Source organism: Acomys minous (assembly GCF_964271855.1).
Source record: "Acomys minous genome assembly, chromosome: 15".
Classification (NCBI taxonomy): Eukaryota; Metazoa; Chordata; class Mammalia; order Rodentia; family Muridae; genus Acomys; species Acomys minous.
This window is the reverse complement of record NC_140497.1, coordinates 101,325,652-101,353,560: the sequence shown is the minus strand read 5'-3', so window position 1 is coordinate 101,353,560 and position 27,909 is coordinate 101,325,652. Positions and strand designations below refer to the sequence as shown.

Below are 27,909 nucleotides of genomic sequence, written 5' to 3'. Positions count from 1 at the left end.
GCGCACACCAGGATTTGATATTATCACAGGCTTTTATTTGATGCCAGCTCCAGGGTGGGCGGAGGGCTTGTCATGCACAGTCTTGGTCTCTCTTCCAGCAGGCAGTGCTGGCTGGGAGTCAGCGAGGGTGCAGAGCGGGTTTGAGTGCCTGGAAATCCCCTCGTGGAGTGGCCAGAGCTGGCAACCGAGCAGGTGCCTGCTGGATCACACAGCATTATGGGGGATGACCTGGGCTCCCCTGGTGACCAATCTCACTGCAGGGCCTAGTAGATCCAGTCTTGAGCCAGGAATCTCACTGGGCCATTGTGAGACAATGGGACCCTGGGACCTCAGCTGTGGATCACACAAAAGCTATAGGCGAGAGTCCAGGAGCGCTCCACACACAGGAAATGCGACCATATTGGGATTAGTCTTGTAAACACAGCAGCACGCACAGCACAGCACAGCTGGGGTCCACACGCCTGCCTCTCACTGCTGGGCCAGGGAGATGATCACATCACGGCCCCAGGCTCGCTGTACTGGGCCTCCCACACGTGGGGCTGCGCTCAGGGGGGCTTCGTGGTGCTGGGTGTTCAGGCGCAAAGTGCATGGTCCCAGCCCTTGGGCTTGTCAGTTAATTTCCTACAGGGTGAATGGGCTCTTCCGCCTTAACCGGGGGATGAGGCGCGGGCACCAAGCAGAGTGCAGCCCGCCCCTGAACCTGCCATCCTCCTGCCTCAGCCTTCTCACAGTTCTGGTGTCACAAGCAGGTGTCAATGCACCCAGCTTCCAAGTCCTGTCCAAACTGTTTAGGGACCAGTTTTTATGTGCCCTGGAATGAGTCTTGGTTTGGAAATGGGACACACACACACACACCACACACCACACAAACATACACTTGGAAAGGACAGAAGACAAACTAGGTAACACAGAAGTTGCCCAAAGTGCTTCACCTTGGTCCAGAGAACAAGGTCGGCAGGCTGTGCCCCAGGGGCCGAGGACGCGGACGGACAGACAGACAGACAGACAGACAGACGCACGCCTCCACCAGGGCAGCCAGCCTGGCTATTGCTTATAAAAAGTAATAAATTAGTCGCGAGGGCGCGCTATTTACAAGTCACTGGCAACCCCATCCCAGCCCTCCTTGGGGGTGGGGGCACCCTCCGGCCAAGTGTCCCAGGGTGATGGCCCCACCCCGTCCAGGTGTGACTGTGGAGATGATAGCTCCTTGAGGAACTGCGGCCTGGGCTAGCGGGTCAGTCTTTCGTGGCTGGCCCTGGATTTCCAGGCGTGGCCTCCGCCCCCTGCACGGCGATCTTCGGCACTGACCGAGCCGGCCCAGGCTCCTCATCGAAGCTCACCTCCTGCACCGCCTCCTGCTTTTTGAAGGAGTCCCGGCGCTCGGACAGATGTAGTCTCCTCATGACCACCAGCTCAGCCTCGGCGCCCCGGCCGCGCCGACCCCCGTCCCCGTCCAGCCGCTCACTGGTGCCTAGGCCCAGCTTGTCTGCCGACTGGCCCCTGCGCAGCCTAGGGGAGCGCGCGGGCGTGGGGATGTGCCCGGGCAGAGGCGACGGCGAGCGAGGCGGGGGTGTGGGCACTGGCGGGCAGGCCAGGGGGGATGGCGGGATACTGCTGGTGGACTTGCGGCGGCCGCTCTTGTGACGAGGTGGCCCGAGCTTAGCCGCTAGGCCATGCAGTGAGCTGGGACGGGTGTGGCCAGTGGCTGGAGAGGCAGGGCTGCTGGAGCTTGGGGACACGTTGGGTGGGGACGCTGTGTCTGTGGGCAACAGGAACTGGTCAGTGTCCCCTCTTGGAGGTGGGGGCTGGGCTGACCAAACTGGCAAGGGCCCATGCTCTCCACGGTTGCCACCTATCCACACAGGGGAGTGCCCTTGACCTAGATGGAGTGTACTCCTACTCACCTGTCAGAGCCCAGCCTCATTTACCCATCCATCCCCAGATCTGTGTCTGACCCTTAAATACTGGGGACAAGCCACTAAGCCATCCACTCAGCTCAAGTACACGTCAGGGCTCTCTACTGATTGCTATCGTGTGTTTGTGTGTGTATGTACAATTCATATTCCGAGCTAAGCTTCACGAAGGCTAAGCCAGCCTGAACGCTTTCCGCCTCCCCTCCCCTGCCCCACCCCCCCTCTCTCCTTTTGTTTCTCGAGACAGGGTTTCTCTGTGTAGCCTTAGCTGTACTGGACTCGCCTGCCTCTGCCTCCCAAGTGCTGGATTAAAGGCCTGCGCACCACGCCCCCACGCCCACCCCCCCCCTCTGCGCACCACGCTCCCCCATCCCCCCCCCCACCCCTGCTTCATCTCTTAAGTGCTGGGATGAAGGGGAGGGACCACTAGTCCCGGTCTGGGACCCACCTACCTGTGGGGGCGTCGGGCGCAGGGCTACGGCAGGGCGTGGTGGGACTCGGGGACAGGCTGTGAGTGGGTGATCCAGGGAGGCTCTCGCTGGAGGACAAGGAGTGCTGGAGACCGGAGGAGAAGCTGCGGCTGGTGTGCAGCACAGAAGACGGCTTGGAGATCCTCTTAAACAGAGACTTCCGCCTGGGGACAGGTATGGTGACGGTGAGGGAGGCTACGCGGGCTGGGGGAGCTGGGGCCCCTCAGCCGCCCTGCTCACCGGTCCTGGGTCTCGCGCCGGCGGCTGCGCTTGCTCCTGCGGGCCATTCGGCCCTTGGCCACGTTCTTGCGAGCGGGCCCCACCTTGATGGAGGTGTTCTCCAGGGCGGTGGTGCGCAGGGAGATCTTGTTACCGCTCTGCGGGAGGGACGCCAGTCACCAGAGAGCACGGGCAGCTGCCCAGCACCTGCCACTCAGAACCCCCCAGCTCTGGACCCCAGTACAGGGGAGGTGTGGCAGCGGGCTCACGCTCAGGCCAGGGGTCCACGGGTCGCACCTTCAGCAGCAGCTCTACCACATCCATGTGGACCAGGCCCAGGACCGACTCCCCATTGATGTGTGTGATAAGGTCCCCAGCGCGCAGTCCTGCCTCCTGAGCAGGGCTCCCCTCCTCCACGCTCTGCGGGCAAAGCACAGCTGGTCAGGCGCCATACGCTGCAACCAAGGGTCCACGCGACACCCAAGTAAGCCGTTGCCTCAGTTTCCACCAGCTACGAAGCAGGGCAGGGCCCACTAAGGGATGGAGAGCAAGCTGGCTCCCACAGCCAGGCCCCACATGAGGTTCCGGAGGGTTTGTCAAGGATCAAGTGCAATGCCAACTCACCCAGACCACGTGGTGCACCGTGTACACGTCGCTGTCGCCCATGTAGACTCGAATGGCGCGCAGGCTGAAGCCGTACTTCTTGCCGGAGCTGTGAATGACGATGGGGGGCCGCAGGTTGCCACACACGGGTGACGGGTCCCGGCTGGGTGAGGAGTCTCGGGAGGAGGGGTTGGAGGACAGCGAGCGGGGCGACAAGGGGCTCATGAGGGGGCCCCCGCTGCCATCGTCTGTGGAGGGCGGAAGGGACACTGCGTGTGGGTCTCTGTCCTCCCACGGGGGCCACACGGTCCCCACCCAGGAGCTCAGCAAAGGTGACCAGCTCCGGACCCACCCCACCCACCCCCACGGGAGAGCGACACATCACCTGCCGTGATGATGAGGGACAGGGCGGACACCGAGGCTGACTTAGGCACTCGGCCTCCGCCGCTGCCATGGGAGGCCCGGGGCTTCTCAGGGCAGGGGTCTCTTGGGCCTCCCAGGCGGCGGCCTCTGCCTGCGTCCAGGGGCCGAGGAGTCGAGTGTCTGGCGCCGGTGCTGTTACTTCGAAGGCGGGCGTGGCTCAGGACAGCTGTGTCAGCTGAGGGGGCAAATGGGGTGAACTTGGCACCTCTCGGTCTCATCCCAGCCCCACCACAACTATCGGAAGCCAGACAGCAGGTTCAGGGCGGGGGAGGCCTGCCTTGCCTCAAAGTCTGTGATTTCTAGAGTCTTCTATTCCTGTTACACCAGCCCCCACCCCCAATCCCCAAATCTGGAAAACTCACCCCAAGGCCCACTTACCAGAAAGGTTGCAGGGTTTGGGTGTCACTGGAGTGGTTGGGGGTTGGGAGTCAGGCTCCCCCAGGATGAAAACAGGCTTCTTGGGGGCAGCAGGCCCTGAACCCACTCCCTCCTCTTCAGATGAGAAAGCAAATCTGGGCATCGTGTCCAAGCTGATGGTGCTTAGGAGAGCTGGGCTGGGACCTCGGTCAGGCTGACAGGAAGATGGCTGACAGGAAGATGGCTGACAGGAAGCGGCAGATGTCCACGACCTCAGCCTGTTTGAGGGAGAAGCCCACGTCACTCGCCCACACTGGCTTGGAGAACTCCTGTTCAACTCTTAAACACCCAGTTTTCAATCCTCACTCTCAGGCCGGCATTGTTTCTACTGAGTCTGAAACTTGAAGGATAAATGGAGTTTGCCACCCAGGTGTGTTCTGGATAGAAGGGGCCCTGGAAGCCAAAGTCAGGCAGTGCTATGGAGCTCAGCGGCTTAGGGGTACAGAGCCGCCTTCGGGGTACAGAGCCATAGGGCGCAAGACCCCAGGGACCTCTGACATTTCATCCTTTTCTCCGGGGCCACTGAAAAGCTCCTTCAACATCAGGTTTTGCAGTCTGGTTCTTCCTAACGTCTCAGCCACCTACCGCAGGTCGATGCTCAGGCGGCGGCCACTGTCACCGTCACTGCTGTGTTCCCACCCTTCCTCTCGGTCCTCACTGAAGCTCCTTTCTGCAAAGGTGGGGGTGGGCTGGACAGCCAGGAACTCAGAACTGCTGTAAACCTGTGAGAGTTTGTGTGTGTTTTTGTTTGCGTGTTTGCTTTGTTTTGTTTGTTTTTCAAGACAGGGTCTCTCTGTGTAGCCTTAGCTGTCCTGGACTTCCTTTGTAGACCAGGCTGGCCTTGAACTCCCAGCAATCCACCTGCTTTTGCCTCCTTGAGTGCTGGGATTACAGGTTTGTGCTGCCACGCCTGGCTGAGATTTTTGTTGTTGTTAATGGTAGTTAATAGGGGAACGGTTGGCATACACCTGTCACCTCAGCACTAGGGGCTGTGACAGGATGGGCTGCAGAGGAGACCCTGTCTCAGAACACAAAACTAAAGCACAGAAGCGACCAAGCCCCGGCGTGTGCTGCCGCCCGCCAGCCCACCTTGCTGAAGCGGTGGGAACAGGAGGAGAACTGGGGGATTTCTGTGGAAGACTCCTCGTCATTCGTCTCGTCGTCCTCCGAGCCCAAGTGGCGGTAACGCTCAGAGCGAGCTGTGGGGGTGAAGTGAGAGGCTGGGGCAGCTGGGGACAACCAGAGACCCTGGAACGTGCAGCTCAGGGACAGGAGAATGTCCCAGGCCAGGACGCCAAGCCAGAACCTGCCAAGTGCCTGGCGACAGGCATTTTGCAGCTCATCCAATCTCAGAGCGGATCCCCAAAAGCTGTGTCATCACAGCCAGGAGTTCATGCACCTTGAGCGCGGTGTCTCAACGCTGTAAGGGGGGACCCCTGACATGCATGGGTGCTGTGGACAGGGAGCACAGGGCAGGAGACACTGCTCTGCATCTATCTACAGGGTCCCCACTTACTGTCGAAGTAGCTGGTGTCGTCTTCAGCTTCGAGCTGTGGGACAAACTCCGCTTTGTGTCTCAGGAGTCCCGCCCAGTCCAGGGCCAGGAAGAAGGGATGCTGTTTCACCTCATGGGTGCCCCCTGCAGACAGCTGGGGCTGAGATCCGCAGGACTGCACTCCCCATCGCCCTCCCCACTTGACAGGGCCAGGATAGACCCAGAAAAGCACCAGACCCAACTAGTTCCTCTAAAGGCCCAACTCCAAGCTCCCTCCTCCACACAGCTTGGTGAGCAGGGCCCTGGGTGAAGCCGCCCCATCGACTTACCAGTTCCCAGCCTGTCCATTGGGCTCTGGCGCAGCAGCCTAGTGATGAGATCCTGGGCGTCAGGAGGAAGGGCCTCGTCTCCCTCTGGCCACATGATCTCATCTGAAGTGAGGCAGAGGAAGCGACAGGATGCCCTTTCTAGAACTTTCCACCATGATTCTCCAGGCGTCTTTAGCACTGTGGTCAGCCCACCTCCCACTTTCAGACCCTTAGTTTAAGACGCACCGCTGACCACCTGTCCAAACAACTCCTCAGGCGTGTCCCCGAAGAATGGCACACAGCCTACAAGGAACTCATACAGGATCACGCCCATGGCCCACCAGTCCACCGGCTTCCCGTAGCCCTGGCGGAAGATCACCTCGGGCGCAATGTATTCCGGAGTCCCACACACCTACACGGAACAGGAAAATGAGGCCCGCCCAGTGTGGCGGGGGTGGAAGTTGGGTCGGGAGGCGGGGCTGGCTCACACCTGCTTGTCCACAAACTCTCGGGCATCTTTCTCGATGTGACCTTCGTACAGGTTGGTGGCCATGCTCATGAGGCCGATCTTGGACAGGCCGAAGTCCGTCAGCTTGATGTGGCCAAGGGAGGTGATGAGCAGGCTGTGGGCGGGGCCAGGACGCTCAGGCTGAGCGGGGGAAACCAGAGCCCAGCATGGTTGCCAGGACGGGCTCAAGTCCCCACTGTACATACGGGCTCTGTTTTGTCACCTGGTCTCCCTAGTAAGCCCATGTCAGCGTGCATGTGCTTGAAATAAAATCTTTTTCTTCCATGTGGCCCAGCGTGGCCTCAAACTCATTATTAGGTAGCACAGGCGGGCCTTAAACTCCTGAACCGCCTCAGTCTCCTGAGAACGAAGATGACCAGTGTGTGCCACCATGTCCTGCTATGATCTTGTATTTTATGTACCTTGTAAATACATCTTTTACATTAAAGTCCCCCAAAACTCGCTTTCTGTATACACTGCTATTCATTTACATGGCTCTTCCTGTATGCCTGGGCTACATGAAGCAGTATGCGTTTGTAGCTACTGTGTGTGCACGCTGTGCCAGCTACCCAGAAATCAAAAGTCGAGATAAACAGCTGGTGCCAAATATATGCGCGGAGCCAAGTGCAAACAGCACCAGGCACTGAATGCCACATAGCCACATGGCAAAGAGCTGAGGAACCAGCAGTTCCTGCTTCAGAGACAGATGGCCCTAAATAAACGGGTGGCCGTTTCCTCTGCACTGAGTGGGTTCTCTGTGTGTAACTGCCTGCCTTTCTGTCAGCAGGGTCTCTGTGATGCCAAGGTAGATCAGAGGAGCCACCCAGGCAGCCCTGGGACCCCGCCTCAGCGGCGTGTAGCCCCGCCCCCAGCCCCGCCCCCGAGCCCGCAGCCCCCACCCTGTCGACCGCTCACTTGTCAGGCTTGAGGTCCCGGTGCACGATGCCATAGTTGTGCAGATACTCCAGGGCCAGCACCGTCTCCGCGAAGTACATGCGTGCCATGTCCACGGGCAGCGGGCCCATGTTCTTCAGGAGAGTGGCGCAGTCGCCGCCTGCACGAGGCACTGGGTCAGACCTGGGGCCCGCCCAGGCTGCCCAGCTTGGCCAACGGCCAGGACTCAAGTCTCCAGGCTCTGCCTGGCAGGGTAGAGCTCTAAGATGGTGCTCTGCACACAGCTGGTGCCCACTAAGTGCAGGCTCTTTTCCTTTGCTCAGCGACCTTCGCGCGTGCTGAAGCTCCCCCCCTGGCACCATGCCCAACACTTCAGGGCCCGCGCCCACTCCTCTCCGAACCCCCCCCCCCCGTGTGCCCGGGTGTGGGGAGCACGGCAGCAGGCGGCCCGCACCTTCCACATACTCCATGACCATGCAGAGGTGGCGCCGGGTCTCAAAGGAGCAGAACATGCCGACCACAAACGGGTTCTCGGCGAAGGTGAGGATGTCGCGCTCCACAAACACCTGCTGGATCTGGTTGCGCAGGATCAGGTTCTGCTTGTTGATTTTCTTGATGGCGAAGCGCTGCCGGGTGTCGCGGTGTCGCACCAGGTAGACAGCCCTGTGCACAGGAGCGGGACGCTGAGCAGCCTCAGCCGTGGGAGCCGAGGCCCAGGCTGCACCCGCCAGGGATCCAGGACTCACCCATAGGCGCCATTGCTGATGAGCTTGATGGTTTCAAAGTCGCTCTCACACGGCTTCCTTCGAGACGGACCACCCAGACCTCGGCTCTGCACCAGGAGAGAGCTCGGGGTCTTTCCACAGCAAAAGCTGTGCCCAAGGCTAAGCTGCGGTCTCACTGACCACCGTCCCTTCCTCTCCATCCAAACTCGACAACCCGGTGTGAAAGATTCTTAAGTGTTTTGTTGTGGTTTGGGGGGCTTTTTTTTGTTTTGGTTTTGGTTTTTTTTGAGGGTTTCTCTGTGTTAGCCTTGGCTATCCTAGACTCACTTTGTAGACCAGGCTGGCCTCAAACTCACAGCGATCCTCCTGCCTCTACCTCCCGAGTGCTGGGATTAAAGGCGTGCGCTGTCGCGCCCGGCCTTGTTTTTGTCTTAGCAGTCTGCTTCGCAGCAAACACATCCTTCAAGACCCACCAATTCAGTGACCTTTTTAGCCCAGCCCAAACTTGGGGCACTTCTATGACAACATAGTCTCACTTACTTATTAAGCACTTCAGCAAACTCACTCTACTCCACCCACCCAGCAAAGGGCAACACAGAACTACCTCGGCTTGTAACTCACCTCAGGGGATCCCGGAGCTGGGGGCTGGTCTTCCTCAAGGTCGTTCAGGGGCTGGATCTCTGTCAAAGGACAGAAAATTTTCCTTTTCTGACAGGATTCACTATCTAGCCCACTAGTAAGAACTATAAAATCATCTGGAAAAGCAATGGCGTGGGGGGTCTCAGTTTTCCACATGTTCTGCCCCAGGGACTGGCAGACAGCAGCCCCTAGTGAGTCTCTGGGCGTAACCCTATGGTGGCAGGGATCTGTATCTTGGACTCGTAGAACGAGGCTGTGACCAGGAGGCAGAGGGAGCCCTGGGTTCGAATCCAGATTTTTCCCTGTTATGAGTGCCCCCACCTCACCTTCCAGCGGGTCCTTGGCGAGGCCCAGCTGACGGATGATATAGCGGGGCAGATCGGTCTTCACGCCCTGGTCCTCGCGGGCCTGGCCCTCTGCGGCCTCCAGCAAGTGGTAGAATTCTTCCGGGTCGAACTCCTGTGTGGGCGAGGCCATGAGCCACACATCCCCCGCCGAGCCCTCATCCGGGTCATCAGACCCCCCCTAGGACCCCCAGCCTGCGGCTCACCAGACACTCCAGCAGCCTCGCTGGCCTCGAGATGATGATGAGCAGCTTGCGGACCAGCTGCACGATGAAGCCCACCTCCGCGCTGTCAGACCGCTCGTGAGCCTGTGGGCGGGCGCACCTGACGAGACCCACCCACAGGGGAAGCCCCGCCCACAACCTGCCGAGGCGCAGCCAGGGCTCGGCAACCACCACCCAAAGAGGGCGTGTTCCCCCAAACACACCCCACCCCCGCGGGCGCGCCACCACCTGCCAGGTCCCGCCCCCACGCACATCCTGCAGCAGCCGCTCTAGTTTGTCCTGCATCTCCAGGAAATAGCGGGAGGTGACCAGAGCCTCGCCCGACTTGGCCAGGCAGTCCCGCGCCAGCTCCACGATCTGGTGGTGGATGAATCCCAGGACACCGTCGGCCAGCGCCAGGCGGTCGCCGGGGGCAAACGCCGCCAGGAAGTCCTGCAGCCTGCCCTCCATCTGTGCCGTGGCCTGCGGGAGGGCAGAGGTGAGTGGCGGGAGGAGCAGAGCGGGGAGGGGGCGGAGGGGGGGAAGAGGAAGGCTGGGGTGGGGGTCCTTCGGCAATGACAGAAGTGGATCAGTCAGAAGGCGGGGCCAGGCACGAACAGGAGGCGGGTCTGTCGGGGGGCGGGGCTATGGTCAGACAAGCAGAGAACACGGTAAGTAACTGACAGACACAGATGTGGGTTGTAAAGTTTGAAAGCAGCGAGACAAAACTCGGGTCAGTGATCAGGGCTGGAGTGGCCTCAGCAGAGGGCTGTGGTTCCGATGAGTGGCAGGGACAGAGCCTTATCTGGTGAATGACAGGGGGCGGGGCCTGGGTAGGGGACCAGGCTGGCCGAGGGTAGCAGCTGCAGGGTAAAGGGGTCTGCTGCACACCTTGGGGAAGCGCTCTCGGTACACGTGGTTCATCATCACAATCTCGTTGTCGAAGGTTCCTGATGTGCGTCCAGGGCTAAAAGGGTGACAGAGATGGGTGAGGGACAGAGGCAGCCCTGGTGGGGTGGCAGGGTGGAGAGGTCCCAGCCCGAGTCTACCTGAGGCTGCGTGAGCGTGGGCGCAAGCGCGGAGAACGGCCTCCGTCCTCGTCCACGACGCTTTCTGAGCTGCGAAAGTGCTTGGACAGGAAGCGCAGTTCGTCTGCCGTAGGCTGGAAGGGAAGCTGGTGTAGACGCTCCCGGGAGGATGAGCTTGACTGGGGCAAGAACGAAGATGGGGGGGGGGGATCACAGCCTGGACCCAGCACTCTGCAGCACCCCTCCTGACCTAGGACAGGGCATGCGTCCAGTCCAGGCCACGCCCCCATCCACCTGCCCAGGGCAGCTGTCAGTACCGACAGGGTGGAGCTGGGAGTGTTGGTCCCATAGCCGGACGACGGGAGAGAAGCAAGCGACCATCTTCTGCCGTCAGCCCTGGAGAAGGACAGGGACAGATGGAAAGACAGCTTGGCCCTGTGCTGGTGGGGACTTGCAGCTGTGTTGGCAGATTCCCCACTTGCTGGGTCAAGGACTATCCAGGAAGGCAGGCCTACTGCCTCCAGGAAGCAGTCCCTGAAGCATGTGCCACCCAAAGCTTTGTTGCTTCTGGGGGATCCCAGCCCCCAAACAACACAGGGGTACTCCAAGGGGGCAGGCTTCGGCCCCCTGTTCCCAGCCCTAGCGTCAGTCCTCAGCACAGGATGCTCGATCCTGTGGTGAAACTGAAGGCCCTGCCCTGCCAGTTCTTGTTAGCGAATGAGGGAGGGGCTGTTAGTGAGTTAGTGCAGCCCCCTCCTCCTCTGTAGGACTCTGAATTACCTGTCACCATGAGAGAGGTGGCTGTGGAGTGCCATGTGTACACCAGGCAGAAGCCACAGGGAGAGACCACCAAACCACCAGGCAAGGGAGGGAAGAACAGCACATGAGGGGGCAGGTCTGGCCTGCGAGGCCCACAATCTTGTCCTGAGGGAAGGGCGCTCACCTCCGGGCAAAGGGGAAATTGATGGCTGCTGCGGCGGAGATATTCCGGGGACTGTCCAAGGGGCTGTTACCTGCTGAGGGGAGGTGGGGAATTTGTGTCAGGGTAGAGACAGGGACCCTGCCACCCACCCGGATCTCCCCTACTCACCTGTTGGGACAGACAGTGGTGACAGAGGCCTGGAGAGAGTCGGTGAGGGTGTCCCCACGACTAGGCTCTTGCGGTTGCCACTGCGGCAGCTGCAGAGGGGACAGACAAGAGGATTAGAGGGTAAACCTGAGGGAGCGAGGGGCATGCGCACAGCTGGGACGGCACCAAGGCTGCGCATGCGCACAGCTGGGACGGCTCCAAGGCTGGCTGCAAGTTGGGCCAGACCAGCTACAATTTCTCCTTGGTGGGACCCTTTAAACATCTTCAGCAGCCACCACGGCACACACTTTTAATTCAGAACTCAGGAGGCAGAGGCAGGTGGATCGCTGGTCTACAAAGGGAGTCCAGGACAGGCAAGGCTACACACAGAGAAACCCTGTCTTGAAAAACCAAAACCAGCCTCTGAGATAGCTCAGAGGTTAAGAGCATTGGTTGCTCTTCCAAAGGTCTGGAGTTCAATTCCCAGCAACCATATGGTGGCTCACAACCATCTATAATGAAATCTGGTGCCCTCTTCTGGCCTGTAGGTGTACATGTAGGCAAAACACTGTATACATAAGTAAATAAATCTTTAAAAAGAAAAAGAAAAAACCAAAACGAAAAATACAACAAGCCAGGTGGTCTGGTGCACGCCTTTAATCCCAGCACTCAGGAGGCAGAGGCAGGCAGATCACTGTAAATTCAAGGCCAGCCTGGTCTACAGAATGAGTCCAGGACACTCAGGACTGTTACATAGAGAAATTCTGTCTCAAAAACAAAAAAAGAAAGAAAGAAAGAAAGAAAGAAAAGAAAGAAAAGAAAAACCGAAGGCTGGGCGTGGTGATGCACACCTTTAATCCAAGCCTGGATAGGCAGAGGCAGGCGGATCGCTGTGAATTCAAGGCCAGCCTGGTGTACAAAGTCTACGACAACTAGGGCTACACAGAGAAATCATGTCTTGAAAAACCAAAAAAAAAAAAAAAGAAAGAAAGAAAGAAAAAGAAAAAGAAAAACCAAAACAATAGCAACAACAAAAGGGTCCTTAGCAGGAGTTTCTGAGACCCATTGCAAGTCACCCCTAGGCAAATAGCCCCCCCCCCTTTTGAGACAGGGTTTCTCTGTGTAGCCTTGCCTGTCCTATTCTGAATTGTAGACCAGGCTGGCATTGAGTTCAGAGATCTACCTGCCTCTGCCTGACAGAATACTAGGATTAAAGGTGTGGGCCACCTCGCCCAGCTCAAACATAGTGTATTTTGGAGACAGAATCTCATATAGCTCAGGCTGGCCTTGGGCAGACCTTCATTGCCTGATTCCCGGATGGCACGTGGGTAACAACCTGCTTTACAGTCCCTTCCCGCCCTCGTTACCAACGTGTATCACGGTGTCAGAAAGCCTGTTCAGCCTCCTGAGGATACTGGCACATCAGCAGGACACACTGATGGGCTTTCTAGCCTATCTCCTGCCCAGCCCCTGGCCCCTCATGGTGACTCCTGCCAGTCAAGTGGAGAAGACAGGAGATGCCCCAGAGCCCGTGGTTGTGGGAAGCCAGCTTCACTCTGCCTCCTTGTCACTGTCCCTGAAGCTGCTGTCCCCACCTTTCCCAAGATCCTGCTGAGGAGCTAATGCTTCCAGGTGTGGTGTTCCACCCTTTAACCCCAAATTCTCTGTGAGCTGGAGGCCAGCCTGGGCTACATATAAGCAACAGAAAGCTAACCTGACCCAACCGCACAACGAGCACGGTGATTCTCAGGCTCAGCTGAGGTGGTCCCCAGCCCAGGTCTGGGGTCCCTTCTGCCCGCCTTGGCAGAGTTGAAGCCTCTGGGCCCCTACCCTCCTCCCCAGCCCCCTACAGTCACCCAGCAACTGTAGCTCTGACAGGCGACAAGGAGAGCGGCCCACACAGCCCTCCACCAACGCAGCTCTGCAGAAGTGTCAGGGAGGGAGCGACAGGCGGGGCCTGGAGGAGGCAGGGAGGGTTTTGGGTGATGCAGGGGCACAGCTTATGGGCCAAGATAGGGGGCCTCACGGGCAGAAAAGGGCACAGGCAAGAGGGCGTTGGGGAGCTGGGCCCAGCAGAGGCGCTGCTGCGGGAGCCTCTGTTTCCCTCTCAGGGCACCCAGAAGGTCCACAAAACCAGTACACGCCCCCGTGAAGCTGCCTTGGGGGACCTATGACCTCAGAGCCTGGCTGCAGGAGGCCATGCCACCAGAGTCAGCTAAGCCACAGGTGGACACAGTACCAACCAGCCCTGAGCTGGGGGGGGGGGGGACCCCACCATCTGTGCCTGTTCCCCACACGGGGAAACCGGGGCTAGGGCTACCAAGGCTGAGGTGTGGGCGCAGAAGCGGAACCCAAAGGTCCCTGCGGGACTTCCTGCCGCCCCCCTCTGCACACGACACACACTGGCAGCCACATCCTCTCCCGGCCCAGGCTGTCCCACCGTCCTCCAACTGCAGCCGAAGAGATTGTCTCCTTCAGGCTTCCAGGCAAGGCCTTGAAAACAACCACGTTGGGCACCTCAGAGACCCTGGGATCATCCCACCTGAGCACACATTAGATGCCAACTGCTTACACAGCTCCTTGCAAACCAGCTGTAAAAGGTGGGTAAGCGGTGCTGGGCCCCACACTATCTCTGGGCACCATGGAAGCTGAATTCAGCCCTCAGCGTCCTTGCAACCCAGACTCTGCCTATCTAGGCAAACCGAAACACAGAGAAACCCAGGCACAGAGAGGTTGGGGAACTGCCTCGGGTCACACAGCACGGTAAAAGCTGCTCTCCAACTTGACCCTGGGTCGACGGTTGAGGACGCACCTCTCTTGGCCTCTGTGCCTCCCAGAGGAGGACCCGGGCCTAGAAGGCAGGCATGTCTTGGCTGCAGACCTGCCACCCACTCGTCAGCCTGGGCCACGAGTATTCGCGTCTGCGCCAACGTTTCCGCTGAGTGTTCAGCACAGACCGCTCCATTCTTCCCAGAGTCCTCGCTTTGCGGGCCCGATCTCGGGTTCGAGTCCCGGGCGCCCACAGCTCGACGCTGTGTCCCGAGCCGCCCCCTACCTTTTGGAACGCTGTAGCAGTGCACCCTTGGCCAGGCGGCTGCGGTGTCCGGGGGCCGCCACCGCGGTCCAGTAGCTGGGGTCCGACATGATGCCTCCCTTCTTCCGCCTGCCGGGGCCTCGACCGGATCGGCCAGATTCGGCCTGAGCCCGGTGGAGCGGCCCGGCTGCCGGGGGCTACAAGGAGCGCGCGCGGCTGCTAGGAGGAAGCGCCGCCGAGAGCCCCGCCCAGACGCGGGGCGGAGCCTGAGGGGGCGTGGTGTCGCTATGGAGGAGGGCGGTGGGGCGGGGCGTTGCCAGGGCCCTCCACTATGGAGCCTTTGTTGCTACGGCTCTGCGGGAAGCGCCGAAATGGAGCGCAATCAGAACCCGCGTGTTGGTGCCCAACGTTGCCAAGGCCTTGAGGGACGGGGCGGGGCGTTGCTAGGTCCCGGAGCCACGGGGCGGGGCGTAGTGGACCGTTGCTAGGGTTCAGGGGAGAATGTGGGCGTTGCTATGCACCTCAGCAGTACCGGCGGGGCTTTGCTAGGGCTCTGTGCAAGGGGGGGAGGCGGGGTTACCTGGCCGTTGCTAGGGCTCTGGGTGGCGAGGGCGGGGCGTCGCTAGGGCCACATCAACTGGGGTGGGGCGTTACTAGGGCCTACACCAGCAGAAGCAGGGCGTTGCTAGGGCCCACAAGGCGCGTGTGGCTCCCCCAGCGGCACTCACGCAGGCTATGGCGGGTCTGTTCCTGTTATCAGCTCTGCCTTGTGCTGCCTCTTTCTTTCCCATCTGTGTAATGTCTGCGGTGAGCCCCGCTTCGTAGTGACACACAAACCTTGCGTGCGTGGCCACGAAAGCCATTACCAAAGGCGAAAAGTCGCACATGCTAGATACGAAAAGAATACGTCGTGCTTCTCTCCCAGTCCTGGGTGGCCAGCCAGTGGGACATTCTCACAGCACCCGGCTCTCTGGATCATTAGACACTCTGGATCCCAACCTTGTTCAGATTTGAAGTCTAGACCCCATATCTGAGACAAGCCTGAGGCTCGGGCGCTCAGGGTGTGTCTCCAATCCATCCCTCTTCTGGTCACCCCAGACTCTGCCACGTTTTCTCCAGGGCCTTTGCCACCTCAGGTGCCCCCCCCCCCTGCTGGCTGGAGCACAAACCCACATCCAGCCCCTCATTGACTTGATAAACAGTGAACACCTACAGTTTGCCTGCCCCTGGACTCCTGGGGTGACCCTGGGGTGGGGTGGTCCTTAAGCTCATATTGGAGACAGAAAATAAACAGGAAGCCAATGAAGACTTTCAAGGAAAAGGGGTGTAGCATAGCTTCCTAAGTGCTCGCCTGGCATGGAGAAAATCCTAGGTTCCGACCCCAGCCCTCTCCACACTTGGAGCTGGGTGGTACACAGCTGGCTTCCAGGGCTTGAGAGGGATGGTACTGGGGACAGTGCTCACAGAGCTAACCACACAGACTGCATTAAGGATTGGGGTTTATTGAAAGAGCAATACAGAGCCATAAATGTATTTGAGAGCCCCTCATGTCCTGGAAAGCAAACACTTTTTAGAACTTGGGGTGAAGGTTTAAGCCTACAGTGAGAGGCTGGTGGCTTCCAGGAAGAGAAGCTAAGAGCCACATCATGGTAGACCCTGGAGAAAGTGGGTGGGGTAGGGCACATGTTTTAAGTCTCAAGGACAGGCCCTGCAGCAGCCAAGTGTGACTAAGAGGCTTATGTTGGCTTCTTGTGATGCCCCAAGTGTCAGGTCTGAGTCCAATACAAAGGCTCAAAGCGCCCCCCTGACCCTGGGGCACCGAATGGTGGCAGAGGCCTGGGCTTCACCCAGCTCCCCTCCAGGAAGAGCCACCCACCTGCTCGCCATTGGTCCTGAGACACACCTCCACACACCTGACACACATCCATTCCCTTACCCCCAACCACAGCAGGGAAGGCCTTGCCCACTCCGCACACCTGCTGCTCTGACAGCCCAGATGGTTCTAGAAACTTGGCTGCACCTCCCTGCTGCTGCTGCTACTACTACTATTTAAATGGAAAAGTCCTGGGTGTGTCGTAGTCCAACCAGCCCATCCTGCCACCTGTTCCCACGTGCCAAGTGGCTCAGCCACTGTCCCGCAGCGCCATACCCGTCACGCCCCAGGTAAACCCGCATTCCATCTGTGCTTGGCCTCCAGGGCCCTGGTGTAGTCTGTGTCCTATAGGGTTAACTCCAGACGGGGCTCTGACCCTGAAGGACAACATTCATCCCTGCCAGAGCATCAAATAAGCACCTGCTGCATACTGGGCCTTGCCCTGAGCATACAGTGTGAGCAGAGAGATTCAGGCCAAGCCTTCGAGGGTCTCTCAAAGTTCTGAAGGAAATGAATACTCAATAATCCTGCACAAGGATGGGGTCTCACTCAGCAGAGTGTACCCCTTCCACCAACACCACGGCGGCTGAGACAAGATGGTCGCCATAAGTTTGAGGCCAGGTTGGCCTACAACCTAAGCTGTACAAAAACAAACAAACCACCACCAACAACAACAAAAACCACTGTCTCAAAAAACCAAGGACCAGAGCCGGACGCAGTGGCACACAACTCCCAGCTCTCTAGGAGGCAGAAGCAAGCGATTGCCGTGAGTTCGAGGCCAGCCTGGTCTACAGAGCAAGTCCAGGACAGCCAAAGCTACACAGAGAAACCTTATCTTGAAGAACAAAAACAGCTGGGCTTGGTGGCGCACGCCTTTAATCCCAGCACTCTGGAGGCAGAGGCAAGCGGATCACTGTGAGTTCGAGGCCAGCCTGCTCTACAAAGGGAGGCCAGGCAGCCAAGGCTACACAGAGAAACCCTGTCTTAAAAGCAAGCAAGCAAACAAACAAATAAAAAAAGATCAGAGGTATGCTTTGAGAGTGGAGGGCCTGCCTCCTGCCTAGGGGAAAAAAAAATGGAAATCATAGATCTGATGGGGTTGAGAGGCCGGGTGTACAAAAGGGTGGAATGTGTGTGGAAAGCTTCATCCTGCAGACGTGGTGGTGATGGAGCCTTCAAACAAGGAAAGAAGGGAACAGACCTCTGAGCAGAGCTGTGGCAGGACCTGGCTGCACTCAGGAGGATCAGCTGAATGAAGGGCACATAGGGAGGGGCCGATGGGTTGCACAGGGTCAGGGACCTCAGGATGATGGGCCACAAATGACCTTCCCTATAGTACCTGAATTAGAGGGGCTCTTTCACACTCAAGTTGCCAAACAAATCACTTGCACCCTGCTCCAGGGCTGGGGAGTCAGTCAGTGGCTGCAGGCAAAGTGGCTCTGCTGCCCTCTGGCGGTGACTGTCTGCCTGCCAGCCTGGACTCCAGTCCCCAGCAAGAGCCTCCATTTCCTCCAGTGTAACCTGTTCAGTCAGTCACTGGCAACCCCAGCCCACGGACCCTCCCTCTCTCCTGCCCTCCCTTGGGTTGGAACCAAGGACTCAGAGGCGCAATCGGGGTGCCTCAGGAAGTGTGGCCACAGCAGTCCTCACCTCCCCTGGGCAACCAGCTCCCCTCCAGATATCCTAGTCACCACAAAATCGTATTCCCCTTAAAAGGGGGAACTATGCCACTTTGCCTCAGGACCTTTGCACACACACAGTCACAGCTGCTAACCTTCAACTAGCCCTGTCCCTGGCTCCAATCGACCTCCCCAAGGGGTCAGCGTTTAAGCACATCTCATTAGTCATTCATTTGTTCCCTGGCCAAGCGGAAACGCTCTGAGGGAGATGTCACTGTTGATCACACCTGTGGACTTTTCGCCTGGCACACTGGTAGGTGCCTAGTGTTTGCTGAGTGAGTGAAGGTAACGCCATTGCGATTCAGTGTGGACTCCGTAGTATTACGTGTCTTCCCCATTCAAAATCTGTGGAATGTGCTTGAATAGCTGGTTCGCGCTAAGGTGGAAATGGCTCCCATGTAAGTCAAGACTCTTGATTTTCACATGGGCAAGCCTCTGACACCTGCCACAGTCACAGAGGGCGCTGCTGACTTGCAGTAGGGTGTTGTGGCCAAGCTGGGCCCCCAGGCTTACGGAATCACAACAGGCCTTTCTTTGGGCCTCAGTTTCCTCACTGAGGAACATGGTCTGGGCAGAGCTAGCTATTCACGGTCTGGTGCAGCCCCATTGGGATTGTGTGTGACCAGAGGGAGGAGTTTCCGGCGGGTCCCCGAGCAGGGCCACCACCTGGCAGGGCCCTGGGAATCCAGCACCTGTCTCGGGAAGTCCTTGGGCTCAAGTTTTGGCCTCGCCTTGGACACCTGTCCAGCGCCAACCTGCAGCTGGGTGCTCCCTCGGGGTGACACTGAGCCTTGGGGCGACCGGGCGCGCGTGCGGGGCGGCGCCACTCACCTCCAGGGCTGCAGGCCCAGCGACGGGCTGCAGGGGCTGCAGGGGCTGCCGGGGCTCAGCAGGCATGGGCTCTGGCTGCTCGGCGACAGACTGCAAGACAGAGGCGGGCGGTGACCCCGCGGCGACCCGGCGTGGCCCCCGCGGGCTCCCGGGGGTCGCACCCTGGTGCTCAGGCCTCGGTACTCACTCGAGCGTCAGCGCGGGGATCAGTAATTTCTCCCTGCGGGACTTCATGGCGGCGCCGCGGGAACCGACGCCCGGTCGCACCGGGCGCGAGCAGACGCGCTGGGACTATGGACAGAGGGACGCGCGCACCGGCGGCGGGCGGGGGCGGGGCTGTAGGGCGGGGCTACGAGCCACGGGGCGGGGCGGCAGGTGGGCTGAGGGCGGGGCTAAAGACCAATGGGGCGGGTCTCCAGGGCTCGGGGGTGGGGCCGTGGTGTGGGCGGGGTTATGGGAGGGACTATGTTTGCCGAGCCAGGCTTTGGGGGGATCCTGAGCATAGAAGTGGGGCGGGGCTGCTGGTGTGTAGGCAAGGCTATAGAGTGCGGGGCGGAGCTAAGGGAAGTGGGGAGAGTCTGAAGAAAGGGGGACCCAAACAAGGGGGAGTTGGGGCGTTGTAGTACCGCTCCGCTGAATGCGGTTTCCGGATGGTGGGCGGGGCCTCATAGTGTGCAAGATAGGCAGGGCGCAAGGAAGCAATTTGCAGGAGCCCAGGCCTGCGGGGGCGGTGGGGGACCGGGCCTCCGAGTGGGCGGTGTCTCTGGCCGGGCTCTTGGGCTTGTCTGGAGGCGGGACTACCAAAGAACTGTGGTGGAGGGCGGGGCCAGAGGCGGAGCCTCGCGTCTAGCAACTGAGCGCGTGCGCACTAGGGACAGAGGGACCTGCTCGCCCGATGGGGGAGATGGAGGGAGCTACAGTCTGGCCCTCTTTGGCCGGTTTCTGGGACACGCAGCCCACCTAGCCACGTGTCGGAGTGAGGGGACCTGGGCCCTGCGGACCCGGAGCTCTCACCTGCGATCGCATCGGTGTGTCCCCTCCCATCTCCTCGCCCCACCGCCTTGTCCCTTGACAGCCCAAGGTCTAGTCACATATAGCACGGGTGGCAGAACTGGCAGCTCCCCGGGGACTCCGGCCCTGACTTTACCCTTGAGGTCGGTGCACTGCTCTTCTCCCGCCTCCCGGTCCCTCACAGCGCACTCAGGACAAGGTCCAGCCCCGCCCCAGCCCAGCCGAAGTGCGCATGACTTTGGGGGGGGGGGGGGGCGGCGACTGAGACCCAGTTCTCAGAACCCATGTCTGCTCTACCTCACCTACCTCCCGCTCTCTCCAATGCCAAGGCGGGTCCCACCCCAGCACCTTTGCCCAAGCTGACCCCTCTGTCTGGAATGCTATTGTCCCCACACTGACCGCCCCGCCGGCCTTACTCACCCCTGCCCCGTCCGCCTCTAGTCCTCTCTACGATCAAACCTCAGCTCCTCCGAAAGATCCCCAGAGCCTCTCTGTCTCTTTCTGCCTAATTTCCCCCGAGCACACACATTTCACGACGTGTGTCTCTGTTAAGAACCCGGGCGCCAGAGGAGCTGAACCGGCTCATTTTCCCAACCGAGTGGGCCCAGCACGTCGTAGGTGCTCAAAAACTCGGAGCTTCTCAGCCTCCAATCGAGGCACCGGAAGCCTGCAGAGGTGGGGTGTCCAAGGCTGTTTGCTTTCTGGACGCGAACTGGAGGCGAACCCCTCCCCCAGGCGTTGTTTATCCATCTGTAAACCCGGGACGCACCAAGAACAAAGTGTTCTTTGAGCTCCAGAGCAACCCCAGATGATGCCAGTCCCACGACTTCTGTTGGCGGCAGGCGCCAAAAGGAAGCGAGCCGTTCTCATGGGGGTACCCAAGCACCCCCAAAGCAATTGCCTTTATCCAGTGAGCCATCTCCTGAGCCTCTGACCTTTGATCTTTGAGCAAGCCTTCGGCAGTGGAGTTACACCCCCAGATAGATTTTTGGGGGGCGAGGGCAGGGTCTCATGTAGCCCAGGCTGAATTCGAATTGTGTTATCTCTCAGCCTCCTGGTTGTTGCTGGGATCACAGACATGAGCCACGCAACTATGTGTGCTTTGGCTGGATCCCAAGGTGGGAAGTGTTCTTTTAAGGGGAAAAAAAGAGAGAGGATGCTCAGTGGTCAATGCAGTTGCCGCGCAAATTGAGAACTGGGGTCCAGATCCCTAGAATCCATGTAAATGCCAGGTGGGCGCTGGTGGGCGCTGGTGGCACTGGGAGGAGACAGGAGGTCTCTGGAGGAGGCTCTGGGTTTGATTGAGACCCTGCCTCAAAGGATCCGGTGAAAGACCATTTTTTGTTTTGTTTTTTGTAACACACACACAAAATGACAAAGGAAAATGCAACGCTGTAGCTGTATTAATCATTGAATAAATTACTCACCCGCGCCCTCTTCGAGGAAGACTCAGCTCCTTCTGAAATAAGACGAAGAAAGTGGGGTCAACCCAGGAAGTTTTCCACTCACTACACCCCAACATCAGCCTCTCACAGGATCTGGCTCTGTCAAGGCCTCTTTCCCGCTTGCCCCACCCTCGGGGTACCCACACCAACTGTGGCCTTCCAGGCTCTTCAGTAGCTCAGTCTCACCTGAGGTATTCACACCTGGCTCCCAAGCTGTCTGAAGCCCAGTGCCTGCCCCTGCTAGTGTGTGTGTGTGTGTGTGTGTGTGTGTGTGTGTGTGTGTGTGTGGCGGGGGGAGGGCGGTGGGGTGGGGGCAGCAAGATGGCTCAGCGGGAGAGGGTGCTTGCTGCCAAACCTGACCGCCTGAGTTCAATCCCCAGGACCCACATGGTAGAAGGTGAGAACTGACTTCTGCAAGTTGTCCTCTGAGCTCAAGTGCGTACGCATGTGCTCACACACAAGACAAATGAATACATGTAATGAAAATTATGAAATAAAAGAAGAAGAAATGAAGGCAGATACAATGGGTCGCACCTGTCTTCCCAGTGCTGACCGACCAAGGCAGGAACATCTTGATTCCAGCCTGGGCTACAGAGGAGGCTTCTCTCAAATTAATAATAATAATAATAATAATAATTATTATTATTATTGTTGTTGTTGTTATTATTCAATAAGTACATAATTCTGTGCCAAGACTAGTGGCACACCTGCCACCTCAGCACCCCAATCTAGTTCCCCAGGCCCCCAGAGCCTCTGTTCCTGGTCAGGAGTGGGGACACAATAGATTTAGCCTTTGAGAAGTCATTGGTGGGCCGGGTGTGGTGGCGCACCCCTTTAATCCCAGCACTCAGGAGGCAGAGGCAGGCAGATCTCTGTGAGTTCAAGGCCAGCCTAGTCTACAAAGCAAGTCCAGGACAGCCAAGGCTACATAGAGAGACCCTGTCTTGAAAAAAGAGAGAGGGGGGGGGGAGAGAAGTCATTGGTCTGCTCCAACCCGGGGGCCTCTGCTATGCACAAGGCAGAAACCCCGGCGTGGGCCCCACTGGGACGCCAGGGTCTGTCCTGACACGTGGTATGGGAAATGTGTGGTTTTATTTGTGTGCGTGCGCTCATGCACGTTTGTGTGGTGATTCCTGTGACATCTTGCATTTTTTTCAGTGTGGATTCCAAGAAAGGAGACAGGCGTCAGCTTTGTGGCCAAACATGTAACTGAGTCTGGCTCTTCCTTTGGAACAGGCTCTCTCTATGTCGCCCAGGGTGGCTTGGAACTCATGGTGATTCTCCTGCCTCCGCTTGCACCACCACCTGCTTCAAAGAGATTGGTTTTTTTTCCCCCGTTAGTTTTGAGAAAGCTGTGCACACCTCCGTGCAGGCCTTGCAATTGCTTTAGAAATGCCGTGCCTCGGTTTCCCCACCTGATATGGCTGTGCTAATGACTAGGGGAGATGACTGTCGGCTGTCTCCTGTTAACGTTCAGCCGAGCAGCGGCCCAAGCAGAAACTGGCCGTGTTGTGCCTCCTTTACCGAGCCTCTGCTGTACAAGGCGGGGAAATTGAGGCACAGACACAGTGGGAGAGCTGGGAAATGCAGTCTTCAGACGCCCAACAGACACGCTCATTGAGGCGGCCACCTTGGGGACAAAGATTATTTTTACAGTGGTGGGCTCCGGGCTACCCACATTCCTAGGCGGGTGTTTGCCATGGCAACCAGTGACGTCATCGGTCCTCATAGCCAATTGGAGGGAGCGGGAACTGCCAGGCGCTGGACCACTGGGCGACGAGGGAAAGGATGGGCCCTTGCTGTATCAGATTCCCTTAGCGTCTCCTCTCACTTCATCCACTCACGGGGATGGGCTGGGGTGGGGGTGTCTCACATCAGCTCCCCCTCACTACGAAGCTGGAAACAGAATTTGAACTCTAGGGTCTGGTTTGGGAACCCCATCCTGGCCGTTTCCTTCGGATCTGGCGGTGCTGCTCTGTGACGTCCTCTCACCCACCTAACCTCTCTGTGTCCCAATTAACTCGTTTAGAAAACAGCGGGTTCAGCCGGGCGGTGGTGGCGCACGCCTTTAATCCTAGCATTTGGGAGGCAGAGGCAGGCGGATCGTTGTGAGTTCGAGGCCAGCCTAGTCTACAAAAGCGAGTCCAGGACACAGAAACCTTGTCTCGAAAAACCAAGGGAAAAAAAAAAGGAAAGAAAAGAAAAAGAAAACAACAACAACAAAGAGAAAACAGCGGGTTCCACAGAGCCCAGCACCTACGAGGACGGGAACACGCGCTCCCAAGATACAGACTCCAGGGAGCGGGGGAAGGGGGCTGCGAGGCCCGGAAAGCTCCCCGGAAGTGAGCCCACCACGTCCCTGCACCATCTGCTTCCGCGGCCCCCTCTCCAGATGCTCCCGCGGCAGCTCCCACACAGACGCCCCGCTACTGGCTGTTATTTCTTTTTCTTGGGGCATCTCTCTGCAGCGCAGACTGGAACTCGCCATCCTCCTGCCTCAGACTCCAAGGTTGGGATTACAGACGGTCGCGGACTTGGCCCTCTGGGACTGCTATTTCTGCTGTTGTTGAGACGGTTTCTTGTAGCCCAAGCTGGCCTGGATCTCCTCACCCTCCTGCCTCTCCTTCCTGAATGCTAGATTGGCTTGTACTACATACACTTGGTTTATGTGGTGCTGGGGATGGAGGCCAGGGGCAACAAGCATGCTAAGTAAGCATTCTACCCGCTGAGTCACAAGCACTCTACCCACTGAGCCACAAGCACTCTACCCACTGAGCCACAAGCACTCTACCCACTGAGCCACAAGCACTCTACCCGCTGAGCCACAAGCACTCTACCCGCTGAGCCACAAGCACTCTACCCGCTGAGTCACAAGCACTCTACCCACTGAGCCACAAGCACTCTACCCGCTGAGCCACAAGCACTCTACCCGCTGAGCCACAAGCACTCTACCCGCTGAGTCACAAGCACTCTACCCACTGAGCCACAAGCACTCTACCCACTGAGCCACAAGCACTCTACCCACTGAGCCACAAGCACTCTACCCACTGAGCCACAAGCACTCTGCCCACTGAGCCACAAGCACTCTACCCACTGAGCCACAAGCACTCTGCCCACTGAGCCACAAGCACTCTACCCACTGAGCCACAAGCACTCTACCCACTGAGCCACAAGCACTCTGCCAACTGAACCACAAGCACTCTGCCCACTGAGCCACAAGCACTCTACCCACTGAGCCACAAGCACTCTGCCAACTGAACCACAAGCACTCTACCCACTGAGCCACAAGCACTCTACCCACTGAGCCACAAGCACTCTGCCCACTGAGCCACAAGCACTCTGCCCACTGAGCCACAAGCACTCTGCCAACTGAGCCACAAGCACTCTGCCCACTGAGCCACAAGCACTCTACCCACTGAGCCACAAGCACTCTACCCACTGAGCCACAAGCACTCTGCCAACTGAGCCACAAGCACTCTGCCAACTGAGATACAAGCACTCTACCCACTGAGCTACAAGCCCCAACTGTGATTTAAAAGTTGTTTAGGGACTCCTCATGGCTTGGAGTGCTGTGGACCAGGACTCAGCCCCAACCTACAGATGACCCAGTTCGGAGGAACCGGGCCTGATCAGTGATCGCTCTGGAGGGCTCGAACCCTACCTAACTCAGGTGCCCAGGGTCAGCCGCCATACAGGGCTGGCTGAGCATCCATTTTATGACTGGAGAGACTAGTCTGCTCCAACAGCGGCGGCCACTGCGAGGTGGGCAGAAAGGCCAGGGACCCCAGAGTTGCCTGTGAGATGAGGATTTGGCTTTTGTGGGAGCCGATCTCGCTCTGCAGCCCCGGCAGGACTCAGAATTCGAGGCACTCCTCCTACCTCTCTCCCCAGCCCTGCGACGCTAGGCACGCACCGTCACCAGGACAAAGCCCCAACTCGAGGGCTTCGGGGAGAAGGGGGCGAAATAGTCAGGCCGGGAACACTCACCCGGACCATTCTGTGGCATGGGAGAACACTGCCTGCATTCCAGCTACCCCAGAGACTGAAGTGGGCCAGCCTGGTCTATGCAATGGCCACCACTCAGCGCACAGAGCCTGGGACCCCATGCCCAGTGCTATCAGCCAGGCCTGGTGGTGCTCAGGAGAAGACAAAAGGATTAGGAGTTCAAGGCCAGCCTCAGCTACCAGAGATGTCTCCAGCACTCAGGAAGGGAGCCTTTGACCGCGGGCATCAGCCTCCAAGCACTCTGATTGGCTGTCATGGGAAGCCTGGCCTCTGATTGGCTGAGGCGTTGAAGGAAGCCGGAGATGGCTCAGAAGGCTTGGCGGAAAGGGGGCCTGAGCTTCTAGGCACAGCTAGTGACATCCTACTGTAGCCTTTAATCCAGTGTGCTCTAAAGCCTCTCGTCCCCGCTTAGTAGGTCCTCCCCTGCCCTGGCACCTGCCGCGGCTCCTCGGTGCCTTGAAACCAAAGTTTAGCGGTTTTCTTTGTTTCTTTCATTCTTTTTCCTTTTTCGAGCCAGGGTTTCTCTGGGTAGCCCTGGCTGTCCTGGACTCGCTCTGTAGACCTGGCCTCGGACTTCCCAAGTGCCGGGGATGTTCGCCATCACTGTCCAGCGTGTGTGTGTGTGTGTGTGTGTGTGTGTGTGTGTGTCTTTCTCTAGTTTTTTAAAAAAAGATTCATTTCTTATTATTATGTATACAAGTGCTCTATCTGATTGTACACCTGCATGCCAGAAGAGGGCATCAGACCGTATTATAAATGGTTGTAAAGCCACCATGTGGTTGCTGGGAATCGAACTCGGGACCTCTGTAAGAGCAGCAACTGCTCTTAACCGCTGAGCCATCTCTCCAGCCCCACTCGCTTTCTTTCTTTTTCTTTTCTTTTTTCCCACTTACTTGTGTGTGTAGTTACTAAACATGTGTGCCCGTGTGTCTCAGCGCATACGTGGACCTCAGAGGACAAAAGTGGAAATCAGCCTTTTCCCTTTTTATCAATTCTGGAGATTGAACTCAAGTTGTCAGACTTGGTCGCAAGTACCTTTACTCTTAGAGCTTTCTCGTCCCCTCCCCCACCCCTACCCTCCCACCCCGCCAAATTTAGATTCTTCAAAAGTTCACCCCATCATTCGCACCCAGGTCCAACTGAGAAACTTTTTTTTTTTTTGTCTTGGTTTTCTTTTTGTTTTTTTCCGGGATGGTTTTGCTGTTTGGCATTTTCAAGGCGAGTCTCACGAAGCCGAGGCTGACCTCGAACTCGAACGCGGGACCGATCTGCCTCAGCCACCACACCTGGCTAAGACTCCGGTCCTCCCTGCACACCCCTCAACTCCCTGCAGCCAACCCACAGCGGCCTGATCCTGAGGACCGTTATATGTCTCGGGACCTCAGTTTCCCCGTGTGTAACATGGGGCCTGTCATCTGGAAATATTTACCCCCACGTGGAACAGGTCCCGCTTGTTGACGTCAGCCGCGCCCCCGTTCGCTCACCCGGAGGCGGCGTCTCTATTTTAAGAGGCCGAGGGCGGGCTCGCATCTAACTGGGGCCCGGGCGACACCCGCCGCGCGCCAGCCCCGCCCCCACTCCCGCCTTCCCGCCCGGGGCCCCCAGGTCCCCGGCTCCCTCGGGGGAGGGGAGACCCGCCCCACTGCCTCCCCTCTAAGCAGCTTTACTTAATCTTCACTTCCCCAAACTCCGCTGCCCTGGGCCGGCCTCCCGCAGCCCGGGCCACCCTGCGCGGTCAGCGCTGCCTGCATCCGCCTCCAGGGCAGCTGAGGGTTCGCATACAGCAGGCGCCCCAATAGATGCAGGGCAGTCGGCGGCTGTGCGGTTCCCTCCCGCAAACCTGCTGGCCGCTTAGGTGTGAGGTCCCAGCCTCAGGAGGAACCAGGCAAACCTCTGAGTGTTGCCGACGTTCCAGATCGGGGAAACTGAGACCCAGAGAGGCCAGAGGCATCGCCTCTCGAGACTCATAACCAAGAGTGCCCTGGACCTGCGTTTTGGTCATCCCATACCCACGTTCTCGCTTCCTGGAGGCGCAAACCTGTTACATCGGGAAACTGAGGCTGGGAGAAGCCACCACACTCACACACCCTGCATGTCCTTCGCTGTCACATAGCTCTGTGACCCTGCAGAGATGGAATCCCAGCCGGGCAGCCTCGGGCTGGTGGCTTTCCCAGGCTGGAGCCTCAGTTTTCCTCATCTGTGGAAAGGACCGGAGGCAGGAGACTGACCGCTAGCGGCGACCCTGGCTGGGCTCTGTCCACCTCAGCGGCTGAGTATACTAGAGCTCGGAGCCGGTGTGGTGCCGGGGACCCTCCAGTCCCTTCTCCCCAAGCCAGGGGCCCAGCCTCAGTTTCCCCATTCTAACGGAGACACCCCCCTCCCACCCTTCCCATCCTGCGCAAAGCGCTCTGGGCGGCAGATGTGAAAAGCGCGCAATCTGACGCTCCCCGGCCTTCCTCACTCCCTGCCTCAATTTCCCCGCCCAAAGGGCTCTGTCCGCTCTCCCGCCCGCGCCCGGCCTCACCTGGAGCCCGCGGCGCCGCAGGAGGCTCGGCTCGTCCATCGCTGAGTGTCCCCCGCGGCCGGCCCCGCCCCCGGCCCCAGTCCGCGGCCCCGCCCCCGAACGCCATTGGTCCTCTCGGTCAGCTGACGCCAGGATGGCCCCGCCCCTCCGGCCCTAGCGTTTCGCAATTCTGGGAGCCAGGGCGCAGAGAGGTTCAGCGCAGGCTGAGGTCACACAGCTGCAGGACGTCGGGCTCCCCTTGACTCAAAA

The 27,909-nt window shown here is 58.7% G+C and overlaps 1 protein-coding gene across 16 annotated transcripts; it reads right to left on the bottom strand.

The window, feature by feature from the left end:
- Nucleotides 1–13: 13 nt before the first annotated feature.
- MAST3 (microtubule associated serine/threonine kinase 3) lies at nt 14–27,725 on the bottom strand. Of its 16 annotated transcripts, none has more exons than XM_084759102.1 (29): nt 27,661–27,725; nt 21,114–21,145; nt 18,676–18,765; nt 11,280–11,368; nt 11,133–11,205; nt 10,970–10,990; nt 10,507–10,585; nt 10,211–10,368; nt 10,053–10,128; nt 9,435–9,644; nt 9,165–9,266; nt 8,941–9,073; nt 8,597–8,655; nt 7,997–8,082; nt 7,705–7,913; nt 7,272–7,410; nt 6,339–6,471; nt 6,095–6,260; nt 5,870–5,971; nt 5,562–5,684; nt 5,135–5,244; nt 4,631–4,767; nt 4,007–4,263; nt 3,591–3,803; nt 3,227–3,453; nt 2,900–3,022; nt 2,624–2,760; nt 2,366–2,547; nt 14–1,759 (listed from the first exon to the last, which is right to left on the bottom strand). In XM_084759102.1, the coding sequence occupies exons 1-29, from the start codon at nt 27,697–27,699 to the stop codon at nt 1,236–1,238; spliced, it is 4,029 nt and encodes a 1,342-aa protein (XP_084615228.1). In that variant the 5' UTR covers nt 27,700–27,725; the 3' UTR covers nt 14–1,235. The 16 variants fall into 16 exon arrangements, with proteins under 16 accessions (XP_084615228.1, XP_084615236.1, XP_084615237.1 ...); XM_084759110.1 differs by having other exon boundaries at nt 11,133–11,202; XM_084759111.1 differs by lacking the exon at nt 10,970–10,990.
- Between the last annotated feature and the right edge of the window lie 184 nt (nt 27,726–27,909).